General features: G+C 39.2%; 1 protein-coding gene across 3 annotated transcripts in view; it reads left to right on the plus strand.

Moving 5' to 3' along the window:
• The window catches only part of CHODL (chondrolectin), a 47,192-nt gene extending 36,306 nt beyond the window's left edge, over positions 1-10,886 (plus strand). Inside the window, exons 3-8 of one of the 3 annotated variants that reach the window (XM_034792839.1) lie at positions 446-603; positions 3,157-3,204; positions 3,625-3,708; positions 6,886-6,988; positions 8,971-9,049; positions 10,371-10,886. In XM_034792839.1, the coding sequence (XP_034648730.1) occupies positions 446-603; positions 3,157-3,204; positions 3,625-3,708; positions 6,886-6,988; positions 8,971-9,049; positions 10,371-10,373 (475 nt within the window). In that variant the 3' untranslated portion in view covers positions 10,374-10,886. The remainder of the gene's footprint in view (positions 1-445; positions 604-3,156; positions 3,205-3,624; positions 3,709-6,885; positions 6,989-8,970; positions 9,050-10,370) is intronic. The other 2 variants (XM_034792832.1, XM_034792847.1) reach the window with 2 other exon arrangements.
• Positions 10,887-16,030: the final 5,144 nt, after the last annotated feature.

Here is a 16,030-nt window from a genome sequence, read left to right on the forward strand (position 1 = left end):
ACAGCTGCATAACTTAGTGCAGACTATTTAGAGTAACTCACTCTGCCCACACCCCAGATTTTGGAAACCCCATTAGATTTCCTGATTCAGCTAAAGACCAGTAGAACAAATGGCAACATTCAGGAACCATAATCTGCAGGGCATCTGTGGGTAGGTGGCAGGGAATGCAGGCGTCAGAAGGGAAGGAAGGAACATCTGCATGGATGCTTCTTGACTGCAGGAAGATGCTCCAAGATCTGCAAGACTGGTAGTAGACTCCCCTCTGTTCCATGCAGGAGATGGAGGGAAATGCAGCTTATTCTGCTTTAAGGGACAATGGAGCCTATGTACTATAACTTTCACTAGATTATGGCATTTCTGGATGCTTGTGAATGGTTCTATTAGATGACATGGTGGGCCTTTTATCTGCAAGATTTTGAACATTTTGATTTATATGCACTGCTAGAAATTGGTATACGGATGAGCCTTCCTGTGGAAGTGAAGCTTGTGTTGTGATGTATCATCAACCAACTGCAAACCCTGGCCTGGGGGGGGCTTACCTTTACCAGTGGAATGACGACAGATGCAACATGAAGCACAATTTTATCTGCAAGTATAGTCCAGGTAAGAAAAAGCTAAAGTCAGATTTCACATGTGGTAGATGTTAACAGAAAAGTCACTGCTTTGGCAGAAAATGTTGGGGATTTTGGGATCCTCAATATTTTGAGGAAAACTGTACTGAAAGAACTTGAAAACTGCAAATGTTTTCATGTGAAATGTTGCCAAAATATTTTCACCGAGTAATGCTAGTTCTCGCTGTCTGGCTCTGTCACTGACTTTCTGTGATGTCTTGGAAATGTCACTTAGCCGATCTGTAAAATGAATACAGGTCAATGGAATTCAGGGAGGTCCAGCACAACAGGAAGAAAATTACACACAGGCACACCAGCTCAGATGAGGACACAAGAGGCCAGGGATTTTTCAGTTTGGCTTAACCTCCAGAAATGACATGGGAATCTTTTCTGGATCCTGCATATTTCAGCTGAGGAGACTTAAAACTGGTCAGCCAGAACAAGGAAATTGGAAGCAAGCTTGAATTTGAGGCTATAATGGTTTTTTAGTTATAGTAGTCATGCTTGGCAGTAGATAATCCTGGTAAGAGATGTGATGTTTATGGTACTCAAAGCATTACTGAGTCTTAAATTGTCCACTATGGCCACAAAGAGAACATACAAATCCCAGTATAAATTTAGCCAAACTGTATACAAAAAACAAACAGGTTGTAAACCAACCTCATCAGAGCCAGGCTACATGTAAAACCCCACACTGAACCAGAGTTTCAGTGTTTAATCTGAACCTGCAGAGATTCCCATCCAATTGCTTCTTACTCAATCAACCTCTAACCACAAAAGTGACAAGGTGTATATTACAAACTGGAATGTCATTTACACCTTATAGACAGTAAGTCTCAACAGTCTGTGTGAAGATTAGGGTCACTGTTTCAATTTCAGTGAGAGTTACAAATTTAGAAAAATCAGAGTAGGAAAACCAATTGATCTCCATTCCTCAAACTTCCTACTTCTGAAGTACTTAAACATGTCTTGTTTTTTCATCTTTACAATCGAACTATCAAAATTCATGCTGTGAGTATGGCTCTGTGATTCATTAGGCAATCTTACTCAGCCAGCCTCCAAGCCTAATTGACATATGTTCACTTGCAATTTTTTGTTTTCTATCTAAGTAATATCTTCAGTGGTGGGGTGGAAGAGCCTCCCTTGATGATGTTTAACGTCACAGTACTAGCTGTGGGTTTGAATCTCGTTTACCTTGAAAGGATGTTGATCGTAATTATATAATAGTAGCTGTAATCACATTTAGTTTCTGAGCCAACTCCTCCTGCAGCTTGATTTTCAGATCAAATTAAAAATTAATCCACCCTTTTATGCCCCACAATTAGCTACTTCTAGAAGCAATAGTTTCTAGTACTTTAACATTTTTCTCCAAGCCATGTTCCAATTAACCAGTTTTTATCTGAGAAGCTGAAGTAAGTGTTACTGTTGTAGTAGATTTTATTATCTCTTTGAACTCTGAGCATTACTGTTTTGAGATAAAGACCAGTAATACAACTGGTGTTCATAATCTTATAACATGGGAATGGTATCCAAATAACCATACAGATTCTACTTCTGTGATCATACTCTCCATTCAAAATAATTTCAATAATCTATGGAATCCTTTAAACATAGATAACACTACTCTCCCATTTCTACATCCTAACTGGCCTTTGCTGCATGTCTTATAGTTATAGTTTCCAATTGTCAGAGGGGTAGCCGTGTTAGTCTGGATCTGTAAAAAGCAACAGAGAGTCCTGTGGCACCTTTAAGACTAACAGATATATTGGAGCATAAGCTTTCGTGGGTGAATACCCACTTCATCAGACGCATGCTCCAATACATCTGTTAGTCTTAAAGGTGCCACAGGACTCTCTGTTGCAGTTTCCAATTGGTTATCTCTAATTAGAAATGGAATATTAACCTCCTCTTCAGCAATGATTGCATTTCCTTACCATCCAATTTCTAATAGTTCATTGATGTATCCTTTTTTTGATTTTAGGGATGTCTGTAGCAAAAAAAAAAAAAAAAAAAAAAAATGATATCTGCCCTCAAAATATCTGGTTCATACTTCTCACTGCTCCACAGCTAATTTTTTGAAAAAGTTTCTTTAGCCCACACTATCAAGACCACTGCCCATTTTAGTATGTTCTAGGATCCTCTGACTATAAGAGAGGTGAGATGTTAAGAAAAGCTATATTCAAATTATATCTGACACAAGAAAAGGGTGGGTTTCAATTATTCATCCAATAAACTAGTCGATGCCACCAGAAAAAAAAAATTGCTTACGGCAAAATTGCAGCATTCCTATTTATCTAGATTTGTACAGAAGTATGGACTAGAAGTAGTTTGATACCAACCCTTAACTTTAATGTTTTGTGTCAAACATTCTCCAGGAAGGTGCTTGCCAAATATTGAAATATGAAGTTAAAGAACTCTGCAATAATTGTGTTTTGCAATGAACGTGGGAGCATAGTTTTGAGCTATGGCACTACGTGTAAAACAATGTAAAAGACGTCTGTTTTATTACTCTTACTCTTTCATTGTCAAACTATTGATTTAACAGATAATGTCCTAGAAAAAGAACTAGGCGACAGAACAGACACAGATTATGGTAAGAAACTTTAAAAAAAACTTTTAGCTTGAGTTGCACTGGCAAAGACATAATCTCATGAATCATTTACAGGCTCCAGGAAAGTTACATAGTTTTTTATTTTTTTTAAACAGACTTGTGTTAGTAGTGGAACATATTAAAAGAGAATCCTGCAGAGAGGAATATTTGCAGATGTAGTTGCAAATATATGGATGTAGTTCAAAACACTGCTGCTTTTAATTCCTATTCCATATTTAATCCTAACACACTAAAGTTCTGTAGACACATTTACTTCCAATAACTTATTCAATGCTGAAACAGTTCACATAACAAATATGAATCTGTTTTAAATGTAAAAAAACTATGAACAGATGCTACAATATGTAATAACCCCTCTTTCTATGGTTGCTATTTTTAAAATCTATTTAACTTCTTTTTCAGAGGTTTTTCCATCAGTGGCAGCAGAAAAGCCTTATGATGAAAACAAACCAGAAGATAATTCTCATGTAGTTGTTACTGAAACAGGTAATGTATTCATAGGGTTTTAATGTTCGGAATAAAATAGTAACAGGATGGAGGGAATTAGAATGAGATATGCAACTTCCCCCATTGATGGGAATTAGTTTATTCCTAAGACCTCTGCTGAAAATATGCCTGTAAGGGGTGGCATCTACTTCTCATGAGTGCCCCCTGGCCAGGTGCATGTGCCTTCACTCTCTTAGTCTGTGGTGACCTTTGTAGGTGGTTTCTTAGGCAGGTTTTCAACAACTCAGCCCTCTGGCCAAGTCACACATGCAATCTGTATGTGAAACAAAACAGACTCCTTCTTGTGTATACAGTCCACCAGGGGCCTATCCCAGTACCCCTCCATTGGTATTTCTGTAGCCCTCCCTGGGCTCAGTCTTTAAATAGTCCCAGCCCTGGTATGGGGCCAGACCCTCCAGGGCTTCCTCCCTGGAGGCACTGTCTTCCTGCAGCCCTCCCTGGGCTCAGTCCTTAATCAGTCTGGCAGCCCCTTCTGGGCTAGCCTCAAATAGTCCCTCAATCCTGGTATGGGGCCATGCCTCCAGGGCTTCCTAAACTCTTCACCCTTTCTGGCCCCAGCTGTTCTTCTAGCTTCAGTCCCAGCAGCCAGCCAGGAGCTCCCTCTTGCTCCCTGGTTCTTGCCAGCAACTGATCTGTCCATGGTACTGCTACTCCTTCAGCCAGCCAGGAACACAGTCCTCATTCCTTCAGCTCCAGGCAGCAACTACCTAACTCTGGCTCTGCAGCTCCTTTTATATCACCTTCTTGGGCCATGATTGGCTGCTCCCTGCAGCCTCTCTCATTGGCTGCTTCTCTCCCCTGCCCCACAGCCTCTCTAGGCCACTGGGAGGACTCAACTCCTCTCTGAGATGGAGTGTGGTAGCACCCTGAGGCCTCCAGCAGTGGGCCTCTGAGCCTAGTTTACCCCATCACAATACCTTTGACTAATAATTCAAGACTTTTGATCAGTTTCTCTTAGTTGTTCTTGCAGGAATCAATGGCTGTGATTGGCTTTCTGGGAGGGAATACTCAACTATTTCAAATATTGCTTCTGTGTCTTCAGCACTGCAATTGGATCTGCATGAACCTGGATCAGACCTTTGCCCCTCACCAATGTCCCACTGAACTCAGTGGGTCTCTAACAGGGCACAGGGTTCTGCCACTGTGGATCTGATTACAGGATCAGGCCTCAAATATCTCTGATACAGTCAAAGCCAGAGATGTGTAAAATAGTCTAACACAAACATAAGACACTTGTTTTCTCTTTAGAAACTGAATTTTAGTGCTCACAAAAGGTGCCAGATTGATAGTTCTAGGGACTGAAGTGTTGTGTTATCTACCCAATAGCCCCAAGGTACAGCAAGGTTCCCCATGTGCCCCAACCCCTATCAGGAGGGATCATCTCTAGGTTGAGTGCATCTGAAAAACTGCCCAGAAAAGTGCCAACTCTGGTGTTGCTTTTTGGGATGGGGCCATCTATCCACTAAGAACTCTCAGAGACCCACCAATTCATTTAATGTATAGGTTGATATCCTGCATGGTTCCAAGCAGTTCTTGAGAGGTGCTAAATTCCCTCAACTCTCATAGACTTCAGTGGGCATTGAGGGCACTCAACATCTCTCTGGAGCAGCTCAACATCTTGCAGTATTGGGTCCTTGGTTCACTGAACAGCTGACAGATGGCAATAACGTTCCACTACTGTCCATCTCAGCTGAATTTGAATCAATTCCCTTGTTATGAATGCCCACGTGTTCCACTACCTGCCCCACAGGATACTTTTACATGAATCAATGAATTATTTTGTTGCCATTGTTGTCATTTTAAAGAATAACATTTTATTTTAAAATGTCATCATTGTTGTGCTGCTCTCTGAATATATAATGAGAATGCTAATAGTCCGAGAAAGAAAAAAAAATCCTGAAAAATGCTAGCTAATTGAGAAGTAAAACATGGGGCTTACAATGGTGCATGGGAAAGATAAGCAACAACAGTCACCACCGACTATTGATCTCCATTTACACTTGCTTAGTTTCTCAGAGCAATTTTTCATCTGAGCACTCAAGGGCAGATGCTGTTATTATAAATAAAAATAAATAAATAGGTACTATGCTTTTCAATGCATGGCATGCAAAGAGCCTGTGTTTAACACTAGTGCTATGGTATATAGAAAGCCAAATTATGATTAATAAATAAATTGGCCTTAAACATTTTCTCTTGCAAGTGAAAATATATTCAAAAAGAGTTGTATACAGAGTACCAGCTTGTGGGTCAGGTTTAGACCACTACTAGTACCTTGTGTATGGTAATAAAATGTGGGTATAAAGCTATTTAACATGTAATCACAGTTTCTCTCTTGAACCTGGAAGCTGATCCTATTAAACATAGCTATACAATAATGATTGCTTGTTACTACATGGTGGTCAGTAAGCAGCAGTATGTTAAGTGTATGGTGGCATATTAATGAAGGGACAGAGGACAGTTCCTTCACACACAACAGCTGTCTCTGGAGTCTAAACATCCCTCTTCTTGAGCCCCCTGTAAGCATTTGGGTGGAAAGGGCCTCACCTCTTCCTATATCAAAGGAGACAATGCTTCAGGAATTGTTTTTGTTCTTAACTGCTATACTGAGAAAAGAAAAAAAGTTCAAATGACATAAGGGCAGACCAGTGAATAGGAGAGGTGAATCCAGGGCTCCTGATACCCTCTATCCATTCCTTTCCATTTTTTCACTGCAGAGTGGGTCAGATGAGTAGCTCCTGCTCTCCCCCTCTCAGCCAGAAAGAGTCACAGTCATGAGAGCTGTAAATGGGAATGGGAGTGGGGAGTGGACCTGGGGCTTATGCTCTCTTACTCCCTTGCATGGTTGAATAAGAGCTGTGACTATTCAGCCCATAGTGTGTAATCGAGTGTATATTTTAGCTGCAATGTAAGTATAATGAGATATGAATCTTATAAGGAAAACTACAGTATGCACCTTCTGGACATCATTTTCATAAAATATTGGGAGCTTATTCTAATATTCCTAATATATTCACATCTTCCTTTAAAATTGATTAGCAGTCTTTCTACACAAGGAATTCAGAATTGAACTATGTGGGCATATAGATAGATATAGTGAGATGCGACAGTGTCTTTCAATACAGTACGTACTAATGAGAGACTTTTTTTTCCTTGTAGGTATAATTCCAAATTTAATTTATGTTGTTATACCAACCATACCACTGCTGTTGTTGATATTAGTGGCTTTTGGTACGTGCTGTTTCCAGATGCTAAACAAAAGGTAAATACTTTCAATACACTGGAATTAAATTGTCTTATAATGATGAATTCAGGTTTCCATTAGCAAGCTCTTCATACATAAAGAATGCTTACATCTCTCCCTTGCTTCCTTCTCAGTTGTACAGTATGCATCTTGTTGTCCCTGAAAATCCAAGCAATTTACTTATATCTGACAGCTGAAAATTCATGTTCATGGCTTTTCACCAATGAAAAGGCTCTGGCCTAATGTAGAGCCACAGATCCCTTAAAACACACTATGCTGCCATAAGGAATTTTTCCAGTTCCAAGGAGGACAGTTTTTTCTGCCTCTACTGTTGCAATTTTCCCTTACGTGTTGCAGCCTGATCACAATCTATATTGGAACTGGTCTCTTGGGAATGACATTGGGAGGCTTCACTGACATAGAGCATGCAGAAGGAGCACCCCACTCCCCCAACTTTCTGCACAAAGGGTGAATTCTTCCCGGGCTGAATGGGCATAAGTTGTTAGGAGAAAAACTTAAAGGGGTAGAAGCCTGATAAGTCTTGATTCATTAGCCATCCAGGAAGAGCAAGAAAGACACCACCAGAGCAGAAGAACTTTACAAAAACAAACATGTTTATGGGCAGCATAATTACCTGGATTCCAGCACTCAGCACTGAAATCACAGCAGCTAACATTTAAGAATGCATCTGTTTTGACAGTAGTAGTCAGCACTTTTGTAGCATATTGATTGGTGGTGGCGTCTCCCTTCTCCCAAACACGTACATATGACTGTGATGCTAGTACTTCATTCATGGCACTCCTCTGCGCCTGAATGTCAGCTTTGGTGGGAAGGCAGGATTACTAACAACTCTGAGGACCCAAGGAATAGCCGATGGAAGAGTTTCTGTAGTAAAATGGGGCGATGTTCCATGTGGGCTTTCTTTTAGCTTTTTTAAAATTTGGAAGGCTATATTTTCTCTTTTTTGGTGGGTTTCAGTTTTAATTCTTCCTTGTGAAACAATAAACAAAATAAAAGGTAAGCAATTTCTGAAACTTTTAAAAAAATATTGCCCCAAATGGGAAACAATCTCCTGATATTTATGTAAACTATCACTGCGGTATTCCCTGGCATCACATAGTTATTTAGTAATCCTATCCCTCCAGATGCATGAGCCCTATATTAGAACATGTAAGGTATCCTAATGACATGCACTTCCATATAAAGAAGTGGAAGATTTGTATTTCCCAACCTCAGCAATAGTAACACGTCAGGCAAATCCATTCCTACATACAACCACTGTGATTCCAACGCTGACCAACAGAGTCTTGGTAAATTCCAGGAAGGTTGTGATGAAGGGCGCCCATCCATAACATTGTAAGGATTAGGAGATATATCTCACCAACAGTGGGATTAGCCTTCTAGGTAAGTATCAAGGCAGGTACAGTCATGATCTTTTTTTTTTTTTTAGCAGCTCATTCCACACTCTCCGCTACCATGCAAGGGGTTTTAAAGGCTGAGTTCAGGCCTTGCCTATCTTTCCAGATAGACCATGCAAGAATGTGAGTGTGTGATGCATAGCCCACTGATGTCAATGGAAAGACTTGTTGACTTCAGTGGGTTTTGGATCAGGCCCCTGAAACTATAATAATTCATCCAAGAAAAGGACTTTGCACTTTCCAAGAGCTAGAAAGAGCAGAGCACAAGAAGTTGGGAACTCCAGTGCTTTATGTGAGGAGTTCTACCCTGAAAGGAAGTTCCCAACTTACAAATGAGTCTCTTCTCCCTTTTTCTTTTGTAGGCTTTCATGGGAGGATGACCTTTCCTCTGAAAGGTTAGCTTGCTGTGGAGCCATAATCCATGGTCTTCCAGGACTTGCATATCTTGGAAGAACATGGACAGTTTTGGCTGGTTTGGGTTCTTACAGGGTAGTAGTAAAGGGAAGCAGAGCATCTCTCCTGTAATTAGTAGCAACAATCAGCTCATTCATGCTTAGATGCTCTCCCTTTCCTTTCTTCCAGGGAAGCAAGGAGAAACTGCTTCACAGACCCATCTCCATTATCATCTGAATGCCTTGCAGAAAGTTTAAATTCCAACCTGGTATATGTCTCAGTTTCTATGATTGTATTTCACAGTCAAAGCAACAATTTTAGACAATATCCTCAAACTATTTATTGCTCCCTACTTAACTTTATTCCCGGAAATTGCATGCAGAGTCAAATCCTCCGCTGGTGTCAATAGCCACAGCTTCATTGAACTCATTGGAGATATACAGCAACTGAGGTTCTGATCCATGATATTTAGACATGTTATATTGGAGAGTGCATATTTTTAACTGCTTTTTGCTTAGATGACTTTCCATTTAGGGTACCTCAGACATAAATGAACAAAATGGGCTGGATTCACCATTGTAAAACGGGAGTAAAGTTGGAAGCATACAGCCCAGCTCCAAAGCCCACTGAAGTAAATGGGAATCTTTTAAATTACTCCAATTACCCCCAGCCCCTTTGGCAAAAAATAAAAAACTGAAATATTATGTCTGGGAACCAAAGTGTTTTGATTTTGAACTGCTGCCATGGTGTCACATAGGCATTGTAGTTTGCTCCCATTGTCCTGTAAAATCTGGGCTTCCTGATCTGACATCATCTCCCAGGATGCACCTCTGGGTGAGGGGAAGTGATGCATCATGTCAGTCGCATGGTTGAGGTGCCACAATATAACATGCAAGATGAAGTCTGGCTGGGGATCCCAGCCCACAGAAGAGAATGGAATGTGAGGTGCTGTGGCGGCATTTCAGAATTGACTTTTTCAGACTTCCTTTTTTTGATGAAAAATAATGTTTTTCAGTGGAAAGTAAACACTTTTTATTACTCAATACTCAAATTTTCCATGAAAAAACAATGTTGATGGAAAATTTTTTGGCCAGCCATAATTAGGACTTTTCTACTGTGGTCAGTTCATCGCTAAGGGTCTTCTCCAATGCCCACTGATTTCAGTAGAAAATTGATCAAGTCCTAAAGGAAAGATTTTGTCCTGCTTGTTCATGTTGAAGAAAACCTTGCCATGGGACTTCTCTCAGCATAAGATACTGCTTAACTTAAGGAAGGGTGGCAAAATCTGAACCTAAACAATATAGTACAGCATGGACAATCTAAGTCTACAGGGAGACAATGTAATTTACCCTCCTTTCAAGCATAATTTAGTGGCTTCTTTGCCTTTGCTGATCACTGTGGTGATGCATTTAGGCAGAGTTTGTGTATAAGTTTATTGTAGGAGGGGACACTACATTAAATCAATAACAGAGGCAACTCTGAATTAACGGATGGATGCAAGTCTGACATACCCTGACCTAGCCGCATCCTCAATCTGAGCCACGGAGGGATCAAATGAATTGAAATTATTTTATATTTTTATTTTTCAGTAAAGGAAGAACAAAAACCAGCCCAAACCAGTCCACATTATGGATTTCAAAGAACCCCAGGAAGGACAGTACCATGGAGGTATAACAATTTAATGACTGAAAACAAAGCAAAAATAATATTTTACAGTCGGGCTCTATTATAATGTCATCTCAGCACATTAGCTTGGAATGGCTTGAGATTGCAATGGATCAGCAAGATGAACTGTAAGCTCCCCCTTGAGGCAACTATTCAGATCATTTTTGTATGTAACATTTGATTATTAATTAAATGAAACATGTCATGCTAAATAAAGAAAGAGGATGTGTCTATTTTGCTAAGGGAAGTAACTCGGCTACAACAGAGCAATGGAATGGACAATGCATTTGAAGTTTATAGGGGGAAATATCTACAATATGTGTCAGTTTTCAAATTGTTTGTAGTAATCATAACATTTTTATTTCCTGTAGTCCCTCATACATTCTACTTTAGTTGATGTACTGTAAATTGAGTGGACATAAATTTACAGTGTAACAAAATAATTTATCTTTGCATAAATATTTGATAAAAATGGATTGCTCGGTTATTTATTTGCACATTTTCAAGACCGCTCTTCATTCTTTAGGCACAGATTTTATTTTTATCCTGTAGCTCATGCTCATTAGCAGAGACAGTTTCCAATGCTGTGATATTGATCTGCAGTGGCAAAATTCAAGTATTCAGGAAAATCACTTGATGCTGCATAATGAGTGTACTTTGCTAGCGGATGGCCATATCTTTTTGATACATTTCTCCAGAGTGGACATAAATCACTCTGCCAATCATAAGATATGATTTAAATGCAGCCTTTAATAGCAATACTGGAACTATATTAATTTTTATTTCCTTTGAAAAGACAAAAATGATAAGTATCACTGTAATATAAAGTCTGAGATGTCAGTGAATCTTTTATATAAAAATTATGCTTAAAATGAAAGTCAAAAGATTATAAAAAACAGGAGCGAATAGCTTTTGCTAGTAATAATGCATTTTAGAATCACACAAGAAAACACATATTTTTAAGTAACATTGTTATATTAATATAGATATTACAAGAAAATTGCTTTCTCCTAATATGCCATGGTGATACTCTGATGATGTTAGTATCTTTAAATTCTGTATTTTTAGGCATTTTTAATGACATTAATGTCCATTCTTTTTTATTTTGTCCTTGGTTTCACACCAATTATCTTTGTCCCTCATAAATATGATGTTGTCTGTTAATCAGAACCAGAATGTAGAAAAAAAGTTGGGTCAGCTGTTAAATGTTGTTTCTTAAAGTTCAGAGGTAAGTGTTCCATTGACTGCTCTTATGATAAAGAAAAACGAAAAACCCACAATAATCTCACAATACCATTGCTAGTGCGTGTATGAAGACATCCAGACACTCGACATCAGAATTAGCATTATTCTATAGGTTGTGCTTACTTCCTTTTCTGGATTAACAACCCTCTCTTACAACTCAGATCACTATTTCCCTTCCTAGTGTTATTTATACATCTTCCCCATCTGTTGGAACCTCTCTCCTGGTTTTACCTTCTCCCCATCCATTACTTGACTTTTCTCTTTAATTATTATAACAAAGAAAGCATGATCCTGTATGACCTCAGAGTCCATACTTCCTACTTACCTGAAGACTGCTGAACCGAGCTAACACAAAAAAAGAGAGAGATGTCTTTCTTGAGGATGCGTGTTGTAAACAATAGTTAGAAAGACATCCAAGATTTTAAAGAAAGAACAACTTATTGAAAAAAATGGGGTGGTGATGTTGGGGGAATGAAGATTTAATAAGTCCCATATGGTCTCACTACTTTGCATTTCTCTCTGCTTGAAATGACCACTTCAGGACATACCAATATATATTGTGATCAACACAATGTCCGTGACAGAGGAGGAGTTTCCACATGGAGGTTTGGAGAATGCAAGTACCTTTTTCCTTCAAGTTCTTTGTCCCACAGGCTAATGAGTAACAGGGAATGTTGGACAGTTAGCAGCAGCAATCAGTCTGGAAAACTATGTTGAAGTGGCAAGGAGGAGAGGGAATTAACAAGTAACACTTGCTATGTGAAGGCCTTCAGGGCCTGTATCTCAGAAAAAGGGTCGCTTAGTCTGTGGACTTAGTGGTAACAGGGATATTTTGTCCCAATAGTCACATGTTTGTTATTCATCTGTATACACTAGATTGGGGAGAAGATGTGTTTCCATAAGCCCTGTCTCAAGACATTCCATAACTCCAGACAAAAGGGCGAAAGGCACTTGAAAAATCATTTAGAAGAAAATAAAATTATACATAAATACAAATAATGCAAAAATAAACTTAATGATACAGTGGGCCAGCAGCTGGCCGGGATTCAGCTTAATGTCTTGGAGTGGCTCAGGAGACTTCTTACGTGGGCCTGAGTCTCTGAAACAAAATTGTTTCCTTAGGGAAACCTGTAACTCTCAAAGCTTTTAGAATGCCTTCTTTTACAGGGATGATACTTGTATGCATCATGTACACAAATCCCATATGTGTATAAGTACTGTTCTTTTTTCTCTGTATTTTATTTATTATTAAAGTTAACTCTTTGGAGCACACAGAGAGGGAGGGCAGCAGGTGGTGTGGGGAATGAAGGACCAATTGTGAAGCCATGAGGGAGAGAGAAGAACCACCTTTTCATTTGCAAATCGTGCATAGCAATTGGGCGATACCAATAGTTCCCAAGGTTTCCCTGGGCAGAAGTGCTGTCACTCTTAGCATCCAGCAGCGAGACTATTAGTAATTATATGGCATGTTCCATAGTTAACAGAAGAGATGCCATCAAAAGTCAAGCAGTTCTGGATATCCATCACATCTGTGGTCTAACCTGGTCAGAATTGAGGAGGGGAGGTTAGATATATGAGTTGACTTATTGTGTCACATTCCATTCTGCTTAGCCCTCTCCTGCCTCTTTTGTTTTCACAAAGAGGCAGAGGGCAGAGAAGCAGCTGCAGCAGAAGAGGAGAAGAGAAGATAGAAAGAAAGAGTAAGGATTCTATTGTTCTCAAGTTAGGTGTTTGAAAACTTATGTCACCTCCTAAAGAAATGCCTTCTTCTGCCTCCATAATTGTCCTGGCTATTTGCCAGAAGCACCAGCCACAGCTCCAAAAGAACACTGTCCTATCAGTTCTTTGAATCAGTTAGCATCTCAGCAACGTGAACCTGCTCAATCCCATAACGTCCTTTTCTGCCTTTTTCACAGCTTCCAAGAGCATGCAAAATGACCTGAGATTTTTTCTAAAATAGTCCATGTTGCTTGCATATTTAAAGGTAGTAAGGACACAATATGATTTAAAGGCTTTATCTGTTATTTTAACTGTATGGAAACTTTTTTTGAGAGAGAGAAAGCTCATCATAGGAAAGTACTTAGCTCAGGAGGACACACCTGTTCTATCTAGACAGAAGGGACTGGAGTAAAATGTATGTTTCTGACCCTAGTCCTATAGATATCTCACTCAGGAGCATATGCTTTATGCACAAACAACATTTTAAAAAGGGAAGTTTTCCAGGCCTATGGATGGCTTATTAATGCTGAACCCAACAAATCTGTAGTTCATGTGCATCTGAGTGCCTGCTGCTTGCATTTGGGATTCAAAACTATGCAATGAAAAAATGGAAACATGTTGCCATGTTTCTGGAAAGCAAGTTTTCCAGCAACTAGGGCCTCTAATGATTCTGGTTGTTGTAAATCATTAATGGAGTAAAATTTACAGCATTTATGGTAATGTGCACATAGTACTGTCCATTGTAAATTACACCAGTGATTAACTTTCTGAAAGTGCATCTTCCACTGAATATAAGGACACTAGAAAAATCTACAGTAATAATAGACACCTTAATTTTTTTACTAATTGCAAACCTATTTCACATGATTTTAACTAGGAATAAAAATGTTTAAAACATTTTAACAATTGCTTCACTCACATCGAACTTTGAATTTGGTACAGAATGCACTGTATGTCTTGGGGGCTGTGTTTCATTAGAAAGAAGAAAAGTAGAATCGGAATGTGGAAAAAAAGTTCCACTATTAGTTGGAAAAGCTGGAGTTTTTGACTTTAACATTAACAATTTTTTTTCCAGATCATCTTAATGATTGATTCAAAACCAAAGGGGACAGCAATGGCTTGTACTTTAGCAATGATAGAAAGAAATCGTTCTTCTGAATATATATTTAAGCCCAGTTTGGGCAGCTATTCTCCCAGAGAGGTGCACGGATTTATGCTGGTAATGTCTGTTGGTACTAAAGTTCTGAATTTTCTATTGATGGGAGAAGAGACTCCTTGTCACTACATTCTTTCATATCATGGTCACAGCAATCCATGGTTTTGTAATCCCAAAGCTAGATTACTGCCATGTGCTTGGTTTGAGACTGCCTTTGAAAAGGATTGTGGAACTTCAACCAGCATGGAAATCTGTGGGTCCACTATTGGGTGAGGTGAGTTGTTATAATCCTACTGCTATGCACTGATTATCTATTTGCCTCTTGGTGCAATTCATAGTATTGGTTGTGATCTTTCACAATCATTTTGTCCTGGTCGGGGGAGAGGGGTAGGATCTACTTGGTCACTCTTGTTGGATCACCTTGTACAGCAAGACACCCCAGAGTGGGCCACTGGCCCTTTTCATTGGAGAGCCCACGCCTCTCACACCTCCCGTTTGTGGTCTGCTCGAGTCAAACCAGAATGGCAGCACTTTAGACTGGCATAAATGATGGTACGAGGTGGGGGCAATAGAAAATCTGGTTGATTGTCTGGCAAGATTCCAGGCACAGTATAAGGCCAGACTGAGTAAGGCCTAGTGTTACTTCATGTTAATAGCAAGGAGTGGGGGGAGAGAGGGATGAGGTCTACAAGACTCTTATTCTGAAGATTTAATTCCCCTTGTTAATAGCTGTATTCAGTGATGGAAGGCACCTAGGCAATGGGCATCATTACATGTGTCTATATAAATAATTACAATTCTTTTTGGACTTTTATGTAACAGCGTGGAATTAATTAGATTTTAATTGTTCTATAGCAGGCACTGAGCAGAAACAAATGGAACATGCCACTGCCCTAGAATGATTACATCATTAGATACAAACATACATAAATTGTGAGTACACAGTTATTTATGTTTACATTTAGAGAAAGTTTTATTTGGAGAAGAACCCAAGAAATTAAAACAGTCAGACTATTTAATATTTTACACAATTGAAGTCCTCTAGTGGGTGATTCACCCTAATTGTTAAAACAAAACAATCCAGAACATTCTTTTAAAGTCCTTTGTACTGATGACTGAAAGTAAACACGTAATATACCAAGCAGCAACTAGAGTGGCATGTTTATTTTCCTTGCAAAATTGGCTGAGGATGCTTATTGTTAGATGCTTTTAAGAGCATTACAGTTTATAACAGAAGAGTTTGGTTTTTGTGTGCACAAGCATCTATCTATAATTAGATAGCTTAACAGTAATTTCCAGGATGTTTGCCAGAAATAATAATAAAAAAAGATACTGTGTTCATCCCTGGTGTAACTTTATTAATTCCAAAACAGTGACACCAGGGAAAAAAATTGGCCCCAGGTCAGTTTATCCCATTATAAAGCAGCCAGATTGATTTGCACGCCATCTCCATGTATAAAATTT

The sequence above is a fragment of the Trachemys scripta genome, chromosome 1 (genome assembly GCF_013100865.1).
Source record: "Trachemys scripta elegans isolate TJP31775 chromosome 1, CAS_Tse_1.0, whole genome shotgun sequence".
Taxonomy (NCBI): Eukaryota; Metazoa; Chordata; order Testudines; family Emydidae; genus Trachemys; species Trachemys scripta.